This window comes from Mustela putorius, unplaced genomic scaffold, assembly GCF_011764305.1.
Source record: "Mustela putorius furo isolate JIRA1106 unplaced genomic scaffold, ASM1176430v1.1 tig00000127_pilon_pilon_pilon, whole genome shotgun sequence".
NCBI lineage: Eukaryota > Metazoa > Chordata > Mammalia > Carnivora > Mustelidae > Mustela > Mustela putorius.
The window spans coordinates 866733-892014 of record NW_025421288.1 but is presented as its reverse complement, the minus strand read 5'-3'; the positions used below and the strand labels follow the sequence as shown (position 1 = coordinate 892014).

The following is a 25282-nucleotide window of genomic DNA, read 5'->3' as shown; positions in this document are numbered from 1 at the left end:
AACTTATACAGGAATTCAGTAAAGTGTCAGGATATAAAATCAATGCACAGAAATCAGTTGCATTTCTCTACACCAACAGCAAGACAGAAGAAAGAGATATTAAGGAGTCAATCCCATTTACAATTGCATCCAAAACCATAAGATACCTAGGAATAAACCTAACCAAAGAGACACAGAATCTATACTCAGAAAACTTTAAAGTACTCATGAAAGAAATTGAGGAAGACACAAAGAAATGGAAAAATGTTCCATGCTCCTGGATTGGAAGAATAAATATTGTGAAAATGTCTATGCTACCTAAAGCAATCTACACATTTAATGCAATTCCTATCAAAGTACCATCCATCTTTTTCAAAGAAATGGAACAAATAATGCTAAAATTTATATGGAACCAGAAAAGACCTCGAATAGCCAAAGGGATATTGAAAAAGAAAGCCAACGTTGGTGGCATCACAATTCCGGACTTCAAGCTCTATTACAAAGCTGTCATCATCAAGACAACATGGTACTGGCACAAAAACAGACACATAGATCAATGGAACAGAATAGAGAGCCCCCAGAAATAGACCCTCAAATCTATGGTCAACTAATCTTCGACAAAGCAGGAAAAGAATGTCCAATGGAAAAAACAGACAGCCTTTTCAATAAATGGTGCTGGGAAAATTGGACAGCCCACATGCAGAAAAATGAAATTGGACCATTTCCTTACACCACACACAAAAATAGACTCAAAATGGATGAAGGACCTCAATGTACGAAAGGAATCCATCAAAATCCTTGAGGAGAACACGGGCAGCAACCTCTTCGACCTCTGCCGCAGCAATATCTTCCTAGGAACAACGCAAAAGGCAAGGGAAGCAAGGGAAAAAATGGAAACTACTGGGATTTCATCAAGATCAAAAGCTTTTGCACAGCAAAGGAAACAGTTAACAAAATCAAAAGACAACTGACAGAATGGGAGAAGATATTTGCAAACGACATATCAGATAAAGGACTAGTGTCCAGAATCTATAAAGAACTTAGCAAACTCAACACCCAAAGAACAAATAATCCAATCAAGAAATGGGCAGAAGACATGAAAGACATTTCTGCAAAGAAGACATCCAGATGGCGAACAGACACATGAAAAAAGTGCTCCATATCACTCGGCATCAGGGAAATACAAATCAAAACCACAATGAGATATCACCTCACACCAGTCAGAATGGCTAAAAAATCAACAAGTCAGGAAATGACAGATGCTGGCGAGGATGCGGAGAAGAAAGGGGAACCCTCCTACACTGTTGGTGGGAATGCAAGCTGGTGCAGCCACTCTGGAAAACAGCATGGAGGGTTCCTCAAAATGTTGAAAATAGAACTGCCCTATGACCCAGCAATTGCACTACTGGGTATTTACCCTAAAGATACAAATGTAGTGATCCAAAGGGACACATGCACCCGAATGTTTTATAGCAGCAATGTCCACAATAGCCAAACTATGGAAAGAACCTAGATGTCCATCAACAGATGAATGGATCAAGAAGATGTGGTATATATACACAATGGAATACTATGCAGCCATCAAAAGAAATGAAATCTTGCCATTTGCAACAAACATGGATGGAACTAGAGCGTATCATGCTTAGCGAAATAAGTCAAGCAGAGAAAGACAACTATCATATGATCTCCCTGATATGAGGAAGTGGTGATGCAACATGGAGGCTTAAGTGGGTAGAAGAAGAATAAATGAAACAAGATGGGATTGGGAGGGAGACAAACCATAAGTGACTCTTAATCTCACAAAACAAACTGAGGGTTGCCGGGGGGAGGGGGTTTGGGAGAAGGGGGTGGGATTATGGTCATTGGGGAGGGTATGTGCTTTGGTGAGTGCTGTGAAGTGTGTAAACCTGGTGATTCACAGACCTGTACCCCTGGGGATAAAAATATATGTTTATAAAAAATAAAAAATTAAAAAAAAAAAAAAATAAAATAAAAAAAAATATATATATATATATATATTCAGGTCCTTTGTCAATTTTTTGACTAGTTTCTTGTTTTGATTTGCTTTTTTCCTATTTAGTTGTATAAATTCCTTATACATTTTGGATATTAACTCCTTATAAAATAAATGACTTGAAAATATTTTCTTCCATTCCACAGATTGCCTTCCTTTTGGTGCAGAAGCAGTGTGGTTTTAGAACTTGAGATCCTGAACTTCAAGATCATGTCAGGATGGGATGAATCCTTAACTGGCCTAATCCCTTCTGTGTCTTCCCTCAGGAAACCCTGAACTGCTATTTTACAAGTCTCACATACTTACTGGAAAGACAGACTACATGGGGAAGAAGGAGCCAGAATATACCAGGCTTCTCTCCATCCCTGCCAAGGCACAGCTAACATGAGTAAAGTCATCTTAAACACTCCCTAACACCCTAATCAGCTGAATACCAGAGAATAACTTCAGTCCATGCTACACAGAACTGAAGAATTGTTCAATCAAGTCCTCAACAAATTCATATCAGTCAGATACAGACCTGTGTGTAAAAATAGCCCTGTGTGTAGATAGATATAGACCTGTGTATGATCATATCAAATAATACACACACACACACAGACACATATATAAGACATGTATTCCTATGGGTCATCAAATACTCCCACTTGTGTTGTTAGATATAGGTCTCTGTATGTTTACATGTAGACACTGTATGAAGTGGGATACAGACCTACAGATCATTGACTATGTACCTACGTGTGGTTATACAGAGCTACATAAGATCAGATACAGATTACTGTGGTTGGATACATACTTGTGTATTGGTGAGTGTAGGCTTATGACCATTTGCATACAAACAAACACCAGTGCCTATAAAAACTGTGCTCTAACTCATTCCAGCAAAGACATGGAACCCTTTCTAATTAGCTCATTGAAAATGTGACTCAAATGTAAATAAGACAAGCTCCTTCTTAAATAAGGAAATCAACAGGCAAGATTTATATACTTATGGAAATGATTGCAATTTTTATTGAGACATTGATCAAGGCTTCACAATTTATGTCTTATTCTGAATGGGAAAATAAGATATGAAAACATGACAGTTTCCTTAAAATCAATGCAGAGTGTCATATAAAACTAAATATACCTTTATGGGAGGATCAAACTTCACAAAATAATCCTAAAGTTTATCAGGAAAAATTAATATTCAGAAATTGCAAAAGAATTGAAAAGGCTGAGAAATTAAGGGATATTATCCCTACCCAGTATAATACACATTAAAATCCTTGGCTATTGACATAGAATGTTAGTCGTAGGAAAACACACCAAAGGAAAAGAAAGAGGAAGAGGAGGAGAGGGAGAGACAGCAGAAGAGGAGGAGAGGAAATGGGCCCCAAATCAAACATACTTATTGTATAAAATTTGACATATTAAATAGAAAAATTTTAAATTATTATGAAATTAATAACTTTGGCAGATTATTTTTCCTGTTAGAGGAAAACAAGCTTAGATATATCCTCATCACAAACCAAAATAAATCCTAGATCATTTGAAAAGAAAACTTTTGGTGGAGTTATTTTTTAAAAAGATATTAAAATTTATAATTTCATTGAATGACAGTAAATGACATTTCCCAAGTGATGTGCTAGAAGAAATCAAAGTAAAAGAATATTAAAAGATGACATCCTTATTTAAAACACCCATAATTATATTAAAACAACATACTGTAGCAAATATCAAAGAAGATGAAATGTTTGTTGCAAATATATATAATGAAAAAAAAAGACTCAAAATTCTCACTCCAGTAGTTCCACAATTTGAGAATGCAAGTAACTGACAAAGTTCATGAGTGGATTCAATGTCCCAGACATTGTGCAAATACAGAGTACAAAGACAAGTAAGTAACATTCCCTGCCTTACGGGAACTTACAGACCAATGAACAAAACAGTTAACTAGGATTTTTTATCTCAATACTTGAAATGACACTAAAAATTTGGAAATTAACTAAATGTCTATTTAAGTCCATTTGGGTTGCTATAGCAGAATACCATAGACTGGCTTCAGCCTCATTTATTTCTCATGGTTCTGGGGTTTGCAAGTGTCTTGAAGTCCAAGATCAAGACACTTGCAGATTCTACCATCTGGTGAGAGCCTATTCCTAGTTCATAGATTCCTATCTTTTTTTCTGTTTCCTCACATGGCAAAAAAAAAAAAAAAAAAAAAAAAAAAAAAAAAAGTAAGTGAAGTCTGTGCTGTCTCTTTTTACTTATTTTTTAAAGATTTTACTTATATGTTTGAGAGAGAAAAAGAGAGAGAATAAGCAGCGAGAACAGCAGGTAGACAGAAAAGGAGGCTCCCCCGCTGAGCAGGGAGCCTGATGTGGGGCTCAAACCCAGCCTGGGATCATGGCCTGGGCCAAAGGCAGAAGATTAACCCACTGAACCACTCAGGCACCCCAGGGTATCTCTTTTTATCCTTTTTTTTTTTATTATTTTATTTATTTATTTATGAGAGACAAAGAAATGGGCAGAGAGAGAAGAAAAGAAGGGAGTCCCATGAGGGACTCAGTCCCAGGGCCCTTAAGTCAGGATCTAAGCTGAAGGCAGACCCTTAACAGACTGAGCCACCCAGGTATTCCTGTGGTATCTCTTTTTAAGGAGACACTAGACCCATTCGTGAGAGCCTGCCTTCATAGCTTAATCACCTCCCAAACCCTCCATCTCTAAATACCATGTAGTATATAGGTTTTATCTCGTGAATTTTAGGGGAACACATATATTGAGCCTACAGCAACACCCAAAAGATGATGACTTCATTATATAACTTCTGATAAAATCAAATGTTTACTATCAATAAAGGAATAACGTCATGTTTGGGAAGACTTTGAGATGACATAAAGTATCTCTAGGTAATACTAAGTGGGATAAAAACAGGGATATAGAGTTTTTCATACACTTTGACTTAACAGTGAAAGGCTCCATTCCCCAAAGCCTGAGTACCTCATGAATCCAGACTAAATAAGGGGGCAAAACCAGGAGTTTCATTGTCCACATGCTTCCTACACTTTTAGAAGCTGATAATATTTTCTTTCAAACCTCATTCAGAGAGAATGAAGCTTAAGAAAGAGGTATCCATTAAGGAAATCAATATATATTATGGCCTCTTTGTTGCCGAATAATCTGCATTCCATCCACAACAGAGGTAAGAATGGTTTGCCATGTTGTCAGCATCTTTCTGACAATGATATCATCCAAAATATCTACTGTCAGGTTCCATATTGCATATTTGAAGGTCATGAATTATGCATTATGGTAATTCCACATATGAAAGGAAGGGCCTAGTTCCCTAAAAAAGACGATGAAACACTGTAAGCAGAAGAAGAGATGGGGATACTAAAAAAATGACAGAGATATTATCAGATATTCCAAATGATCAGGGAATGTTAATGGGTCATCCCAATGAAAATATAACACCAAACAAAGCTTCTCCACATGAGGAAATAATAGGATTCCCTTCTCAGAAAAATAAGTGAATCTAACTTATTATATCTACGTATTTTGTTCATATTTTTTCTTCACTCAACTTCTTTATGATTTATATTATAATTTGGAAACAGCATTCCCTTTCAATCTTATGCACTAAGCAATGAACAAAATTATACAATTAAATATCTTGCAAATACAAAAATAAGACATATACCTCAAGTACTAATGAGAGTTGTCTGTAAGGAAGGAGTGAACTAAGTGCTAAGGTCCCATTCTTAAAATGCTTCTCAGAAATATGTAATGAGCACTATTAATTCTGAAAAAGAATAATTGGGCAAAAGAGAAGAAAGTGAAAATTGTCCAGTAATGAAAATAAAGGTATAGTATTAACTATAGCATAACTTATCACATAGAACAGAAACTCATAGTTTCAACAAAGACATTTTATACTCAAAGCTACAGACCTATTTTACTAACAATTTATGAAAATCTTAGAAACCTTTTTTGATCATTACAATATTTACACCTTAAGTGCTTTCATCATACACAAGTTCATTAAATCTGAGGAGAAATTCATTACAAATAAATAATTCTTTCGGATGGAGCAACTCTTCATTGAAAAAAGGTGAAAATTTCTCTTCAGGATCATTTTCTTCTTCTGGTCCACAGCTTTGTCATGGCATTTTTCATCTCTCCGTTTCTCAGAGTATAGATCAGAGGGTTTAACATAGGGGTGATAACTGTGTAAAACACAGTCAAGAACTTATCAATGGGTAAGGTGAAAGGAGGTCTCACATACATAAAAATGCAAGGGACAAAGAAGAGGACCACCACTGTAATGTGAGAGCCACAAGTGGATAAGGCTTTGTGCCTCCCTTCCTGACTAAGAGTCTTCAGGGAGTGCAGAATGACCCCATAGGAAATGAGTAAGACTGTAAAGATGCCCACACAGATTGTTCCATCATTGGCAATCACAGTGAGGCCAATAATGTAGGTGTCAGTGCAGGCAAGTTTTAATAATGGATACATGTCACAGACGAAGTGGTCGATGACATTGGGACCACAGAAGGGAAGGTTGTAAACTGAGAGAAGTTTAACGACAGCATGCAGAAAACCTCCAACCCAGGCCAACAGCAGCAATAGAACACACACCCGTTGATTCATGATTGTCAAATAATGCAAAGGTTTGCAGATGGCCACGTAGCGGTCATAGGCCATGACCACCAGGAGCAAAATCTCAGCACCACCAAATAAGTGCTCTATAAAGAGTTGGGACATGCAACCTTGGAAGGAAATGGTTTTCTTCTCATAGAGTAAGTCTATAATCATATTTGGAGTAACTGTAGTAGAATAAACAGCATCCATAAATGATAAGTAACCAAGGAAGAAGTACATAGGGGTATCCAGGGATGGGCTGACCACCACAGTCACCACAATGAGTAGGTTGTCCACCATCGTCACAATGTAGATGATCAAGAACACGACAAATAGTATTTTCTGACCTTGAAGGCTCTGGGTGAGCCCCAAGAGGACAAACTCAGTCACATTGTTCCTGTGTTCCATATGTTCTTTTGCATCTCCTTATTTCACAGTTCAAGAAAAAATTAGCTATTAATGTGATAATTACTGGTGACTTCCTGAAATATAATACAATCTGTTTATTCATTTACCTAATAGGCATTGTAGTTTCTTACATTCTAGTACTTTCAGAAATTATAAGAATAAAAGATGGATGGAAACATTTTCCCTAACCTCACAACTCTTGCTGATTCAGGCAGAGATAAGTCACTAAAAACACTGTGGGGAAAGGACACAGTAATAAATAAATGGAGGGGCACAACCAACTTTCCAACTGGAAGCTAGTAAAATTGTACATGTAATGAACTCTTCATATACAAATTTTTAAATGCATTGATTTAATGAAAAACTACAGCAAGGTTTGTATTTACTTCCCATCTAACACAAGACATGACTTTCTAACTTCTGGAATCCTCTTAACTCATAAATGAAATTGATATATTTTATGATATCAAAACATCTCAAGAACTTTAAAAAGATACCATGACATCAATAGATAAAAGTAGATGGACTTGCATTTTAGAGGACATACACAGAGTTAATATCAAAATACACACAGAGCTTTAAGCAAATAAAATATAGACGACAAAGAAACCAATGGCAAGTGGGTAAATCATGTAAAGAAGCATTTATAGGAATAGCCAACAGACATATGCTATGATACTGTAAACAAAAAATAGGAAGTGAAGTAAGAGCTTGATTATGAAAGTGTGACCTTGGATTCCTTATAATCACTCATTCAAGTCTGAGCATGCTACACCATCCTCTAAACTTCCACAGATCAGCAAACAATGCTCAGAGAACATATCAATTTGGACCACCTATAGAGTTAGAAATATTTGGCCCATTAAAAATATCCCTAAGCCTGAAACTAGTTTCTAAAAATACTGATGTTAGAGAAGTTGGAGAAAGTACATTTATTCTGTATCTTTATATATGAAAATAGCCAAAAGTGGTATTACAAACCTTAGCTAATTCCCATATATTCTAATAATCATAAAGAATCGCTAATATGGCTGATTATGAGATTCACACAGCAGTAATTTTAAAAGACTGAATCCCAGCACCACCAAGATGTAAAATATAAAGTCAACTTTGGAATCTTACAACTAGTTACACTTCCTGGGTTACCTGCATGCTGAAAATCCTTTCAATTCAAGGTTACAGTCCCTTGTCCCTTCTCTTTTGTGCACTGATATCATCTCTGAGCACACAGACCAAGAAAACACACTCATCATCACAGGATCGTGAATCGTTTCCATGTGAACAATGCTTTCTTTGTTTGCAGAAAGTCTTTTCAGTTTTTCAGATAAAGATTACTTCTTAAATTTCTGGGATTTTCAAAATGAATAAAAAGTCCCTGTAATCTAAAAAAGTCTGAACATTGGCTGTGAACAAAGAGAACTAAAATCTTTGTTAGCTTAATTTGCCATAATAACAAATGTTAAACCAACATCTTCATGACCAGAAAACAAAACAAAACAAAACAAAACAAAGAAACAAAAAACAAACAAACACCTTTGTGGGAGAGAAAATTGTGAATTGCTTAAATAAAGATTTTTTTTCATTGTCAATATAAGTAAAATAGTGAAATAGCCTTTATGACACCTAGACACTTTACTAAGTTCTGATTCCATCATTTGATTCCTGAAAAAGCCAGTCATATGAACACGGATCCAAATACCCTTTGAGATCAAGATAAAGGTCTGTAAACACTTTATCTTCATTTGAACCACAGCAAGCGCTATTGAGTCATTCCATTGGTGCATCTCCATAAGTCATTCTTCCCTAATTAAATTCATTGGGACTCTCATCATAATTTTGTGGGTAGACCTGGATCTCCAGAGATGCCACCAGGATAATTACCATGTACAACAGGACTTGAAGAAATATGTCCTCTGGGGGCTGTTTGGGGTGGGGGGATGTAGAATCCCCAAAGAACAACTTAAGATTGAATCACCAAAGGAGAAATGTCCAGTGTGGACAAAATTAAAATATGTAAAACCTTTCTTCTTTCAAACATGACTTTCACAATAGGCAAAGTTATTTCATTTAGGTTTAAGCTATGTTTTTGCACATGGACATCTAGAACTGACTTCTAGAATATCATGAGAGCAAATTTCATACTATCCATTTAAGTGTTGTCTCAAATGTAATAAAGCAAGTTTCTAACCTAAGGGGAAGAATCTTGAATTTGTCACATAGGGACACACAGGCAAGTATATAGAACCTGTGTTAGTATGGGAGTGGGGAGGGTGAAAACACTGTGGGAGGAGTCCACTTAGCAAAAAACAAACAAACAAACAACAACAACAACAAAAAACAAATTGCAACGCATCTCAAAGGACTTAAATCATACAGAATATATACAGTGGAATCCAACACAAATATAACAGTGTTTCCCAATATTTAAAGAGGTGTGTAGAATGGAATAAGTAGCTTTAATGAAAAGTATTAGGAAACAAGAGATATTGTAAGAAATGAGTTAACATTTCATCTCAAGAAGTTGAAAACAAGAAAGCAAAATAAACCGAGAGGACACTGTAGAAAGGAAGTAGTAAATAAAAGACAGAAATCATTGAAATTTCTTTCCTCATCTCTTATTATAGTCTTTGGCTTAAAATCTAATTGATCTGATATAAGGATTGCCACTCCTGCTTTCTTCTAATGTCCATTAGCATGGTAAATTCTTTTCCACCCCCTCACTTTAAATCTGGAGGTGTCTTCGGGCTTAAAATGTGTTTCTTGGAGGCAACATATAGATGGGTTTTGTTTTTTTATCCATTCTGATACCCTGTGTCTTTTGACAGGGGCATTTAGCCCATTCACATTCAGGGTAACTATTGAGAGATATGAATTTAGTGCCATTGTATTGCCTGTAAGGTGACTGTTACTGTATATGGTCTCTGTTCCTTTCTGATCTACCACTTGTAGGCTCTCTCTTTGCTTAGAGGACCCCTTTCAAGATTTCCTGTAGAGCTGGTTTGGTATTTGCAAATTCTTTCAGTTTTTTTTTGTCCTGGAAGCTTTTAATCTCTCCTTCTATTTTCAATGATAGCCTAGCTGGATATAGTATTCTTGGCTGCATGTTTTTCTCGTTTAGTGCTCTGAAAATATCATGCCAGCTCTTTCTGGCCTGCCAGGTCTCTGTGGATAAGTCAGCTGCCAATCTAATATTTTTACCATTGTTGGTGGGAATGCAAGCTGGTGCAGCCACTCTGGAAAACAGCATGGAGGTTCCTCAAAATGTTGAAAATAGAACTGCCCTATGACCCAGCAATTGCACTATTGGGTATTTACCCTAAAGATACAAATGTAGTGATCCAAAGGGACACATGCACCCGAATGTTTATAGCAGCAATGTCCACAATAGCCAAACTATGGAAAGAACCTAGATGTCCATCAACAGATGAATGGATCAAGAAGATGTGGTATATATACACAATGGAATACTATGCAGCCATCAAAAGAAATGAAATCTTGCCATTTGCAACAACATGGATGGAACTAGAGCGTATCATGCTTAGCGAAATAAGTCAAGCAGAGAAAGACAACTATCATATGATCTCCCTGATATGAGGAAGTGGTGATGCAACATGGAGGCTTAAGTGGGTAGAAGAATAAATGAAACAAGATGGGATTGGGAGGGAGACAAACCATAAGTGACTCTTAATCTCACAAAACAAACTGAGGGTTGCCGGGGGGAGGGGGTTTAGGAGAAGGGGGTGGGATTATGGACATTGGGGAGGGTATGTGATTTGGTGAGTGCTGTGAAGTGTGTAAACCTGGTGATTCACAGACCTGTACCCCTGGGGATTTAAATATATGTTTATAAAAAATAAAAAATTTAAAAAAAAAATTAAAAAAAAAAATAAAAAAAAATTTTAACTTGTAAAGAAATCATTGAAATTTAATTTTATTGAAAAAAAGAGAAAATACATAAAGCCAGATTGGCTCTTCAAAAGATTTACAAAATTAATGTTCCTAGCAAAATGAGTGAAGAAAAACTAATAGAACAAAAGATCAGAATCAAGAATGAAGACGGTGTTATCAATATACTCTACATATAAAAGAATATCAACAATGAATTTATGACAGTATCCTTGCCTGTTTAGAAAGTGGAGCTCTGTTAAGAAAGATGTAGATTTCTGAAGAGACACAGAAAAATAATTAAAACCTAGAATTACCTATACTTTAAAGTAAATAAACAATTTGATACCTTTCTTCTCTCTAAACAAAATTCTACTCCCATATAACATTATCAATGATACTATATAAGAATTAATCAAAATGTAGGATTAATATAAATGGCTCAGGGCTGAGGAGAACTTAAAATTCTTCCTGACTCATTTTGGGCACCCAGCATAACCCTTAAACCAGAATGAAACAAGAGCATCACAGGAACAATAATCAGACCAATCTCTCATGTTAGCAGAAACATAAAATTCTAAACACATTAGTTTCTCTTGCATGTTTTCCTTGGAGATTTTTTCTTTATTCTTACTGTTATGGTTTATTCGACAGGTTTGGAACAGTGCTCAGTTTAGGGACAATTGTGTCCCATTACTGACGCAAGATCTTCCTAAGACCTCAACCAGTGTCCCGCCCTGTGATCCAGAACCGGCCCAAGTTGTCCAGCTGAAAGACAGGCCACTGTGACTGACCCAGGGAGCACTGGGCAATCCTCCCTATGCAGCCAGGTAAATCACCACCCAGCCCCAAGCAGTTTCCTCAAATGCACCTGCACACCCTGATCGCTACTCTGATGAACAATCTAGGAGGATCCTTGCAGCTCTCCAGCACTGATTCTTTCCTTTTCTTTTTCTCTGTCCTGTTGTCTCTCACATAGTCTCACTAATCTCTCATGCTCTCTCTCAAGTCCCCTCTCATCTCTCTCAAGTTCCCTCTCATATTCTATCTCTCTTATTCTCTCTCCCCTTTCTCCCTCCTTTTTTCTCCCTCTCCTGTCCTCTCTCTCTCCATTCCCCCCTTCCTTCCCCTTCCCTCCTCGTTTCCTCTAATTCTCCCTTTTCCCCCTTCTCTCTCATTCCTCCCTCTCCTTCCCACTCACTCTACTTCCATTCTCTGTCTCTGTCTCTCTCTATCTCTCTCTCAGTCTCCCTGCCTTGCTAGCTCTATCCTCTCCAGAATATCACCCTCTGCATGCTAGCTCCCTTGGTGCCTTGCTGTAGGACTCTCAGTTCCTTGCCCTCAACTCAAAGGCTGTCCAGGATTTCCTAAATATTCCTGTCTGTGCCGCAGCATGAAAACTTTTCAATGCAAAGCTGGGACAATTCTAGGACTCAACTTGTTTTTTTCTCATCTCTCAGTGATCACTCCTTCTGATGTCTAGTCTTGAAAACCAGTATTTTGCATATTTTCCATCTTGTTTGATGTTTTAGGCAGAAGGGTAAATTTAGACCCTGTTACCCCTTCTTGTGTTGAATGAACCTTCCCAGTACAATGATAATTATATATTTTTAAATTTACCTATATCAGATGAAAATAGGTCAAGGAAAAAAAAAACACATGATTGTATTTCTAAGCTCTTAAACATAGTTAATTCTATCTCACTTTCAAAAAATGTGGGAATTCATAGTGTTTGGCTAGATAATATTTAATAAACCCATGCCTCCCTGGATCAGACTAGTAGAAAAGCAAAGGGGCTTTCCAGGGGCTCTAACTAACCAGATCCTCATTGTGGCTCAATGCACTCATCCAGAGATAAATGCTTGATTTAGGAGAAGCACTTATCTTTGGAAGTCACATGCTCCAGACACTCCCTACATGCATATCCATCAGGAGCACAGCTTGTTCTATTCACACAATGCTCCCAATCACTGTCTGGAGTATTACAGCCTACCATACCTTCCTTCCTTTCTTATTCCATTGTTGGATTGATAACATTCACAATAAAAGTAGAAGCAGAGTCTGGCCTGGGACCTTTGCCCCTAAAGTGTCTGCTTCCAGGCCCTCTCCTTTCTCCTACTAAGGTATCTGGAGCAATATTATTTGCTGCTTCAGGGTTTGCTGGCCAAACCCAGCAAAATGTACTATTATATTATGAGCATAGATGGGTATTTCCTAATATATAATAAAAATGTAAGTCTTAAATCCAAAATCAGTGTCATGCTGAATAAAGAAATCCTAAACCACCTCACTTATTTCATGGTGATTTTTTTTTTAAGATTTTCATTTATTTATTTGACAGACTACAAGTAGGCAGAGAGGCAGGCAGAGAGAGAGAGGATGAAGCAGGCTCCCCACTGAGCAGAGGGGCTCGATCGCAGGACCCTAGGATCATGACTTGAGCGGAAGGCAGAGGCTTTAACCCACTGAGCCACCCAGGTGCCCCTCATGGTGATTTTAAAAGCAGAATTTTCCTCTTCTTTATGTAATGCTTTATGGTATAATCGAAATACAACATACAGTGAGAATAAGAATGTTCAAGGCTACCTCTGACCCTTGACATAGGGACTAGTTGAAAGTAGTGAAGAAAAGACATGAATCCTAGCCAAGAAGCAGAATCGGGAGCACCATGATGGCTCAGTTGGTAGAATGTCCATCTCTTGATATCACGCCAGATCATGATCTCAAGGTCATGGGGTCAAGCATTGTCTCGGGTTTGCTCAGTGTGAAATCTGCTTGGGATTCTCTCTTTCCCTCTCCCTCCACCTCTCCCCACACTTGCCCCAAATACATACATACATACATACATACATCTTTAAAACCAAAATAAGATTATCGGATGAATTCTTGTGACTGTCAGCATGATGTTACTGCTTTCACCGTGGGAGGTGAGGATGGGGCTCATTCTTAATTCCTGCAGGGCTCCTGTCTCTTCTCTGGCCAACATCTCTGCCAGAATTTCTAGCACTCACAAAGTGTATGGTACACACAACTGTCTGTCCTGTTATTTTACAGTGCTCAAGAGGACATTTGACTCTTTCGAGGTAAATGTCAGTTGAAACTAGAGAAAGGTAACACCTTGGCTGTCAAAATTTGAAAATCCCTGACCCTTTACAAACTTCCTGTTCAGATTTTGGAATAATCAGGGCTGCATAAGTTTGAAATTATGCTAACTTACTGTTTATAAATTTTAAAAATTATAAATATCACTACAGCACAGTAAAAAAAAAAAAAAAGAATCACCAGATACTAATTACTCAATTTATGCAAATAATGGCAAGAACCTGAATGAAATGGACAATTATCTAAGGAAACATAATTTACTGGAACTAACAATGACAGAGAAAGAAATATCAATGGATTGATATCTTTAAGAGAAATCAGTAACATGGATGAAAAACTAACCATCGGTGATGTTTCTAGGAAGAAGTTGCTGTGGCTAAGGTTGAAGAGGTTGCTGCCTGTGTTCTCCTCAAGGATTTTGATGGATTCCCAACTCACAATGAGGTCTTTCATACATTTTGAGACTATTTTTGTGTGTGATATAAAGAAATGGTCCAGTTGCATTCTTCTGCATGTGGCTGTCCAATTTTTCCAACACCATGTGTTGAAGAGACTGTCTTTTTTCCATTGGATAGTCTTTGCTATTTTGTCAAAGGCTAGATGACCATAGAGTTGAAGGTCCATTTCTGGGCTCTCTGTTCTGTTCCGTTTATCTATGTGTCTGTTTTTGTCCCAGTACCATACTGTCTTGATGATTACAGGTTTGTAATAGAGATTAAAGTCTGGAATTGTGATGCCACCGAAGTTGACTTTCTTTTTCAACATTCCTCTGACTATTCAGGGTCTTTTCTGGTTCCATATAAATTGTAGGATGATTTGTTCCATTTCTTTGAAAAAATGGATGGTATTTTGATAGAGATTGCATTAAACATGTAGATTGCTTTAGGTAGCATAGACATATTCAAAATATTCATTCTTCCAATCCATAAGCATGAAAGAGTTTTCCATTTCTTAGTGTCTTCCTCAATTTTTTCCATGAGCATTTTATAGTTTTCTGAGTATGTATTCTTTGCTTCTTTGGTGAGGTATATTCCTAGGTATCTTGTGGTTTTCGGTGCAATTATAAATGGGATCAACTCCTTAATTTCTTTCTTCTGTCTTGCTATTATTGGTGTATAGAAATGCAACTGATTTCTGTGCATTGATTTTATATCCTGACACTTCACTGAATTCCTGTCTGAGTTCTAGTAGCTTTGGGGTGGAGTATTTTGGATATTCCACATAACATATCATATAATCTGCAAAGAGTGAGAATTTGATGAGGCTAGGACTCCTAATACTATGTTGAATTGCAGTGGTGATAGTGGACAGTCCTGCCAATGTTCCTGACCTTAGGGGAAACACTCAGCTTTTCCCCATTGAAAATGATATTCACTGTGGGTTTTCATAGATGGCTTTGATGATACTGAGGTATGTATGCTCTATCCCTATACTATGAAGAGGCTTGATTAAGAAAGGATGTTGTACTTTGTCAAATGTTTTTTCAGCACCTATTAAGAGTATCATATGGTTCATGTTCTTTCTTTTATTAATGTTTTGTACCATATTGATTGATTTGCAGATGTTGAAACAAAGGCATGGGAAGCAAGGGCAAAAATGAAATATTGGGACTTCATCAAGATCAAAAGCTTTCGCACAGCAAAGGAAACAGTCAACAAAACCAAAGACAACCAACAGAATGGGAGAAGATATTTGCAAATGGCATATCAGATAAAGGGCTACTATCCAAAATCTATAAAAACCTTGTCAAACTCAACATCCAAAGAACAAATAATCCAATCAAGAAGTGGGCAGAAGACATGAACAGACATTTCTGCAAGGAAGCCATCCAAATGGCCAAGTGCTCAACATCACTCGACATCAGGGAAATACAAATCAAAACACAGTGAGATACCACCTCATACCAATTAGAATGGCTAAAATTAACAAGTCAGAAAATTACAGCTGTTGGTAAGGATGTGGAGAAAGGGGAACCCTACTACACTGTTGGTGGAAATTAAGCTCATGCAGCCACTCTGGAAAACAGTTGAAAACAACCTCAAAAAAGTTGAAAATAGGGGCACATGGGTGGCTCAGTGGGTTAAAGCCTCTGCTTTCAGCTCAGGTCATGATCCCAGGGTCCTGGGATCTAGCCCCACATTGAGCTCTCTGCTCAGCAGGGAGCCTGTTTCCCTCTCTCTCTCTGCCTGCATCTCTGCCTACTTGTGATCTCTGTCTGTAAAATAAATAAATAAAATCTTTTAAAAAAATTTTTAAAAAGAGCAAGTACACTCAATGAAATAGTTAAAAATAGAGCTGCCCTATGACCCAGCAATAGCACTACTGAATATTTGCCCTAAAGATACAAATGTAGTTATTTGAAGGGGCATGCACACCCAAATGTTTATAGTGGCAATGCCCACAATAGCCAAACTATGGAAAGAACCTAGATGTCCATCAACAGATAAATGGATAAAGAAGATGTGATATATATATATATAATGAAGCCATCAAAAAATGAAATCTTGCCATTTGCAATGACATGGATGGAACTAGAGGATATTGTGCTAAGTGAAATAAGTCAATCAGAGAAAGACAATTATCGTATTATCATATGATCTCTCTGATATGAGGAATTTGAGAGGCAGGGCAAGGGGTCTTGGAGTAGAGAGGGGAAAAAATGAAACAGGATGGGATCAGGAAGGAAACAAACCAAAAGAGACTCTTAATCTCAGGAAATAAACTGAGGGTTTCTGGGTCATGGGGTGGGGGAATAGGATGGCTGGGTTATGGACATTGGGGAGGGGATGTGCTACGGTGAGTGCTGTGAATTGTGCAAGACTGATGAAAGACCTGTACCTCTGAAGCAAATGATATATTACATGTTGATAAATAAATAAATAAAATCAGATCAGAAAAACTAACCATCAAGGAAACACCAACCTGAGATGCCTTTGTGGGAGAATTCCATCAACGAAGCAGCTGTAGAGATGTGATTAGTAACATAGACTTAAGTCTGGGGATTGACTTTGGCATCGACACTCTCACAGGTTGGTGGCCATGGGGAACCTACTTAACCCCAATGAACCTCCATTGTACACCACAAAATGGGTCCAAGTATAGTATCAACCTCATAGTGTCTATAAGGAACAGGAGAATAAATGCACATAATGCGTTAACAAAAAATTCCCACAAAAAAGATGAACGATAAATGCCAAGTGCAATTTTACTCACAAGTTTTCAAATAAAATATCACCCCAGTGCTACTTAAACTGATTAAAAATCAGTTTTAAAAAATCAGATTCCTAATTCTCTCCATAAACCATTCACTCAATTATTTACCATGCCCAGCACTAACACTGCTGTTAATACATTCTAGTGGGAGAACAGATAATGAAACAAAATTTTTAAAGTGAAATGGATAAAATATTAGCTGGTCAACAGTGCTACCATAAGTATAAAAGAAAACATTAAGTCTAACAGAGAGATGAGAAATGGTTGGGGGTAAGGAGCCATTAGGATGGCTTCTAAAGGATGGCCTCATAAAGCTCTATTTATAAACTGATATCGAACCTAGAAAGTATTACACAAAAACAGAACCTATAGGCTATTTTAATTTATAAAAATAAAGCAGAAATGCTATAACAATCCCATATAATAAAATCCTTCAATGTAGATAATCACGTTAATATATTAAGGAAAAAAGAGTGTAAACATCTAAATTACTGCTGGAAAAACAACAACATTCTTGACTTTTTGAAATATCACCAATAACTGCAAACATCAATATTTAAATACTTAAATACAATATTTAAATACTATTTGAACCAAAAACTCATACTTAAAAATTTTCAAAAGAATTTTATCCTAGTTATTGGCTACAACAAAATAAAATTGGGGAAAACATGAAAAGGACTGGAAACATGAATTTTGCTGTATCTTCATAAAGAAGATTTAAATACATTGAGGAAGCTGAAAATGAGTTATATCTATATAGACTAGTATGTAAAGATCTTCAGAAGACTGAGTGGTAAATGCAAAAGTTATACATTTAGACAAAAACACACATATATTTTATTACCAAAGGTTACTAATTGAACAATCTTAGAATAGAGATTCTGGTGAGGGATGGGTAAAGGTTTATTCTACAATGTTTCTCACTTTGTATAGATTCAATTTTTAGTATTTATTATAATCTATTCTAATTTATTTTTTATTTAAAAGGTAAAATACACTAAGAATTTCATATATCATGCAAACAAAATAAAGATAATGGTCTACATAACATTCAGTATGTTAACTAGTGCAATAAATAGAACAAAAATAAAACAGGGATCTAAAGGGCTAGTATCCAAAATATATAAGAACTTATAAAACTCAACACCCCCCAAAACACAAATAATCCAGTTTTAAAGTGGGCAAACTACATGAATGAACATTTCTCTAAAAAAAACATACAGATGGCCAGCAGGAAAAGATGTTCATTATCACTTACCTTCAGGGAAATGCAAGTCAAAACTACAAATTAGATATCACCTCACACATTGGAATGTCTAAAATCAACAACACAAGAAACAGATGTTGACAAGGATGTAGAGAAATAGGAACACTCATGTACTGCTGCTGGGAAATCAAACTGCTACAGCCATCTTAAAACAGTATGGAGGTCCCTCGAAAACTTAAAAATAAAATTAGGCAACAATCAAACAATAGCACTACTGGGTATTTACCCAAAGAATACACAAATACACACTAATTTAAAAGGATAAATCTATCCTGACATTTGTACCATATTTCTTTAAAATCTTCCAGATTATGGAAGCTTCCAAGTGTGTATGTATATGTGTGTGTGAGAGAGTGTGTGTGTGTGTGTGTGTGTGTGTATCCAACATAAAAAAATAGGGAAATCTTGCCATTTGCAACAACATGGAAGAAGCTAGTGAGTATAGTGCCAAGCAAAATAAGTCAGTCAGAGAAAGACAAATACCATATGACTTCACACATATGGAATTTAAGAAACAAAATAAATGAGAAAAGGTAGAAGAGAGAGAGAGATCAAGAAACAGACTCTTAATCATTGAGAACAATCTGATGGCTACCAGAGAAGAAGGGGGGATGGGTTAAATAGGTGATGGAGATAAAGGAGTGCACTTGTTGTTGTAAGCACTTGGTGATGAATAGAACTGTTGAATTATAATACTGCACACATGAAGCTAATAAAGCACTCTATGTTAAAAAAAAATAAAGACAGGAACCCAACTAAATATGAAAATAATAGTGAGAAAATAAGTAATAATACTAAACACAACAATTAATTAAATTAAGGTAACTACAAAAATTCATCAATATGCAGCCCATATGGAGATTAGGAGTTTACTCATGGTGACCACTATGCATAGAACTGTTAAATCATGCTATTGTGTATATGACAATAAGAAAACATTATATATTAATTTTACCAGAATGAAAATATTAAAAATAAATAACAATTCATGCAACTATAAAACTGCATTGACTACTTCATTACAAATTATTGACTCAGAATGTAAAGGCATTTACACTAAAATGGACTTTAACATTTGAGGAGATTGGCTCTAATGATAAACTATGATCTTGATGATGCATTTATTTGCTATTTGATATATTTCTCTTACAGAGCTTCTTCATGGCATTTGCCATCTCAGAATTTCTCAGAGTGTAGACCAGTGGGTTCAACATGGGGGTTATGACTGTATAAAACACAGTCAATGATTTGTCAATAGGAAGGTCTTAGCAGGTCTTGCACACATGAAAATACATGGAACAAAGAAGAAGACCACCACAGTGATGTGGGAACCACAGGTCTGGAGGGCTTTCTGCCTCCCTTCTGCACTAAGGTTCTTTAGAGAGTGCAGGATGATACCATAGGAGATGAGCAAGAACACAAACACAATACTGCAGATCACTCCACCATTGGTCACCACTAACGGGCCGGCCACATGCATATCAGCACAGACCAGTTTCAATAGGGGATACATGTCACAGAAAAAATGATCAATGACATTGGGGCCACAGAATGGGAGCCCATAAATTGTGCTAACGTGAATTACTGAATGCAGAAAACCTCCAACCCAGGACACTACCAGCAGCACAACACACACCCATTGCCTCATGATCACCAAATAATGCAAGGGCTTGCAGATGGCCACATAATAGTCATGGGCCATCACTAGCAGAAGAAAGACCTCTGAGACACCAAAAAGATGATTTATAAAGAGCTGGGTCATACAAGATTGAAAGGATATGGTACTTTTCCCAAAGAAAACCTCTGAAATCAATCTGGGGAAAATACAAGAGGAATAAATGACATCCATAAAAGATAGGTTAGCAAGAAAAAAGTACATAGGTGAGCCCCGGGTATTACTTACAGTCACCACAATAAGCAGGTTTCCCACCACAGTCAAAATATAAAAGAGTAAGAACATAACAAAAAGAATCTTCTGTTCCTTTGGATCCTGGGTGAGCCCCAAGAGGACAAAGTAAGTTACGTTGTTTGGTGGTTCCATCTAGTCTGCATAGGAGATGACTTCTCATATTAGAACCAGGCTGATCTATAAAACAAGGGAGAAAACTTTTAAATACATGATAAGATTAACCTTTTATTGATTCATTCAATTAAAAAATGTGGCAGGAGTACCTGTTTTTGTCCGATGTTTCATAGAGGTGATTCCCAAATTGAATTAGCCATGGTTTCCTATATTCAGTGATAGCATACCTAATAATCACCAACGTTAAAAGTGTCAGTATAAAAACAGTTGCACAATGTAAAGTTCAGGGGTAGGAATATGTCAAACTAACAATCAGAGAAGACTCCCCAGAGGAAGAAATGCTTCCACTGAGTTTTAAAGAAAAAGTGGAAAGACAAGAAAAGAGAGCAAGAGAATTCCATGAAAAGGTACACAGTTTATAAAGTCACAAAAGGGAAATACTTGAGACTGATTAAAGGTAACTGACATTTTCAAACTGAGTGGCTCAAATTAGGAGTGAAAGATCACCACCCTGGATTGTCTCTTCCCTCACTGAGACTTCTTTCTTGAGATCTCTGGCTGGATATGCCTCCTTTTCCTGACCAAAAATGTGGAATGTTTCCAATGTTGGGTCTCTCCCTTAATTTTTGAACTTCACATATGTAATATCTCTGACTCTGAACCTCTCTAATTCAATATTAATTCAGAACTAATAAGACTAAATTTTTAATTTTCAGCAACAAACACAGGTGTTTCCCATCTCACTAAATGGTACTACCTTCCAAGTCATTACTCAGACAAGAAATGTCATGATGTCTTTCATGCTTTTCTTGCTCTCATATCACATATTGATACTTTTAACAATTCTGATTAACTCCCATTTAAAATAGTTCACAAACTTGATCATTTTCCTCCAACCACAAATTCTCCAGCCCCCTAAACTAGCTTCCTGCCACATCTCTTCCCTTTCATTCTGGCCTCCATTAATTCATTCTCATAAGGCAGCTCAAATGATCTGTTTATAAGGATGACTAGAATCACTCCACTGCTCACGATGCCTACAGTGGATTCCAATCACACACTCACAACTAAATGAATCACATTTCATATTTACAGTAATGAAGAACTGTAATCTTCATTTCATAGTTGAACAAACTGAGGCTCAGAACATCTAATTCTTTTTCCCAGGTCACCCATTTTTAAGTGATTAAACCGGAATGGAAATCTAAGTTCCCTTTATTTCAAAGTAATTTAACTTTTACATGATAAAAAAAAATTCACACACTTGGAAGCCTAGTTCCCATATTTACTGTTAGCCTTATCTTGTGACGGTATGTTCACAAGCTGAAGGAAAAGTTTTTAACTCATTCCTGGGACTGGAATTTTTCCTTTATCCAGTATAACAAAAGAAAGTAAAAAGCTTCATTAATACCTGATAGTATATTTTATTTCACTTGGCTATCAGTCCATTTTCTTCATGGGGTACATTTTATATCATTTGGTTATCAGTCCATTTCCACCCTGATTATTCAGGACATTGCCTTTATTTGCATGGTAGGTTATATAAAAAGAATTCCCTGGTCCACACAGGAAATAAAACTTTACTACCTTAGGATAATTTATCTAAAAGACAAGTAATCTAATTTTACATAAGAAGATAGCAACCAGCCATTTTCAAGGAGATTGTTCTTGGGTAACTTCTTCCCTACTAACTTCAAAATAGAAAACATTCACTTGGTTCATTCTTTCATTCTATCCTGTTGGTATGACCACACCAATTGAGTTCAAAATTGGAGAAGAGATGTTCTTGTACTTTTTTGGGAAGTGTGCTTTCAGCCTAGAAAAAACCTCCTAAAAATGTGTCACCTCTTAAGAGTGTAACACCTTCTTCCCAATAGGGAAAGAGATCATGAGACGTTTCATCCCATCTGATCAAATATGTCATAAAGTCAGAGTTGGAAAGTGTCCCAAGGCTGATTCTTTCTTAATTAAATTCACTGGATATTTCCATAGATTTTTTTAAAAATATCTATACATAATAGTACTACTAGACCAAATCACATAATTAAAGTCTAATGGATGTAGCATGAAAAAAAAATAGGTTTGGAAAAATTATGTTACTATTGCCAGGCATAAATAAAATATCAGCCAAAGCATTTTATTCCAATGAAGATTAATTTATCATGTATATCCCCATATCCCCACTTGTCATACCAAGGTCTCCTTTCTTTTTATTTAACACTCATTTTATTATCAGCCTTAAAGTGCGAATAGATGTATTAAATATTTATTTATCAATATGGGTGTAATAGGTATTAAATTATTAATTATTGTTTTTATATTAGAGAACATATTTAATGCAAGGAACCATGCTATGAGTGAAAGAAAAACAACTAATAAACAAGGGATAAAACACATGTAAAGTCCTTCCTGCGTGGATTTTATTTCTCATATAGTCACAGAAAAAAATAAGAGAACAATTTAATAAAATAAGTGTAGTCTTCTTCAGATGACTATTAAGAACTAACCTGATTAGTAGAAACTAACATGGCCAAGTATATTATTTGTCCTAAAAGTATGAAAAATAAAACTCAGTAAACTTCGGCAACCACAATGTCCTTTACTTAGAGTACTAGGATACTATTCATGTCTCTGGACATTAACCTTCTCTTTGCCTATTAAGACAAATGCTGGAATTTAACTTCCTGAAAGACCTTGACTGAGTAGTCTCTCAGGTAGTAGAAATCTTTACCTGTTCAGTCATTCAAAATATATCCCCAGTAGTGCAATTTCTGGGTCATAGGGTAGCTCTATTTTTAACTTCTTGAGGAAACTCCATATTGTTTTCCAGAGTGGCTGTACCAGATTGCATTCCCACCAGCTTAGTAAGTGGATTACCTTTTCCCCATACCCTCACCAACGTTTGTGGTTTCCTGACTGTGCTACTAGGTATTTACCCAAAGGATACAAACATAGTGCAAAGGGACACATGCATCCCAAAGTTTATAGAAACAATGTCCACCATAGCCAAAGTATGGGAAAACCCCAGATTTCCATTAATAGATGAGTGGGTACAGAAGATGTGGTATATGAATAAATGGAATATTGCACAGCCATCAAAAATGAAATCTTACCATTTATCATGATGTAGATGAAACTAGAGGGTATTATGCTAAGCAAAATGAGTCAGAGAAAAATAATTGCCATATGACTTCACTAATATGTCTAATATAAGAAACAATATGGAGGAAAACAAAACTGAGGGTTGTTGGAGGGGAAATGGTGGGGGGATGGGGTAACTGGGTCATGGGCATTAAGGAGGGCACCTGATGTAATGAGCACTGGGTGTTATATGCAATGATGAATCACTGAACTCTACCTCAGAAACCAAGAATGCACTTTATGTTAATTAATTGAATTCAAATAAGTAACAAAAATAAAAATTAAATTAAATAGAAAACATATACCTAAGGCCTCTTCCTACCCAGTTGAAGGGATGTTCTACTTTGCACCAACATCATCCCAGAAAATCAGACCTTTCCACATGTTTGTACAAGCAATGAGGGATGTCTATATACAGGAAAATTATCAAGGAAACATCTAGGGGATGAAGAGAAACTCTAACGTGGGCAGACATTTGAATTCTCAGAGATCTCTTAGGCCATTGTATCAGGAAAATAAACCTTGTAGTTATATGTGCAGACACAGCCTATGGCTTTCCACATCACTACAACTTTCACTGAAAGAGAATGTATGGCCATTACAGGTTAGCTTATTATAATATTTTGAATTAATTCAAATAAATTAAACTGTTCTGGACAGTATTCTCCCCTAAAAGAATGACTAGAGAAAAAAAGACTATGTTCTTGCCAAGAAAGAGTGGCAGACACCCAAATACGTGTACTAGCACTCCTAGACCAAATCACATTATTAAGGTCTAAAGGATGTAACATGAGGGGAAAAAAATAGGTTTGGATCAATTATGAGACTATTGCCAGTGAAGAATAAAATACTACCCAAGGCATTTTAGTCAAGTGACGATTGAATCATCATGTATTTCCCCACTTGCCATAACAAGATTTTCTTTTGTTTCATTTTACATTCATTTTATTAATGACCTTGAAATGTGAATAGATATACTAAAAAATTATTTACCAACATAGATGTAATAACTATTCAATTATTAATTATTGTTTTATATTAGAGCACCTATTTAATGCCAAGAACCATACTATGAGTAAGGACACAACAGTTAAGAAAATGGGGGGAAAAAATCATGTGAAAAATCTTTCCCATATGGATCTTATTTCTCATAGAGTCACACAATAAATATGAGGACATTTGTACAAAGTAAGTATAGTTTCTTCAGATGACTATATAAAAATTAGCCTAATTCATAGAAATTAACTTGGACAAGCTATTATTTGCCCTATTTTTTTAAAATCTCAATTTAGTTATTTCAATGTATCTTTCCTTGGTCCATACAATTAGGCAACCAAAAATCTTTTACTTATATCATTAGGATAGCATTCCTGTCCCAGGACATTGTCCTAATAAGAAAGTTGGTGAAATTTAACTTCTGGGACAATCAATAACTGAGCAATCTCTCAGATAGTAGGAGAACTTTTCACCTGTTCAGTCATTCAAAATGTATCCTTAAGGCCACTTCTTCTCTAATAGAAGGCAGGTTTCTACCTTTTTCCAGCTTTATCTCAGTGAATTGGGCCCCTCCAGATGATTGCATAAGCAATGAGGGATGTCTATACAGTAGAACATATATGAAGGA

At 36.3% G+C, this 25282-nt stretch overlaps 1 protein-coding gene and 1 pseudogene across 1 annotated transcript; both read right to left on the bottom strand.

The window, feature by feature from the left end:
* Positions 1-6106: 6106 nt before the first annotated feature.
* On the bottom strand, positions 6107-7024 carry LOC101685533 (olfactory receptor 4A15-like). The gene has a single exon (XM_004782058.3). The coding sequence runs from the start codon at positions 7022-7024 to the stop codon at positions 6107-6109; it is 918 nt and encodes a 305-aa protein (XP_004782115.2).
* A 12591-nt stretch (positions 7025-19615) lies between these two features.
* Positions 19616-20535, bottom strand: LOC101683188 (annotated as a pseudogene).
* Positions 20536-25282: the final 4747 nt, after the last annotated feature.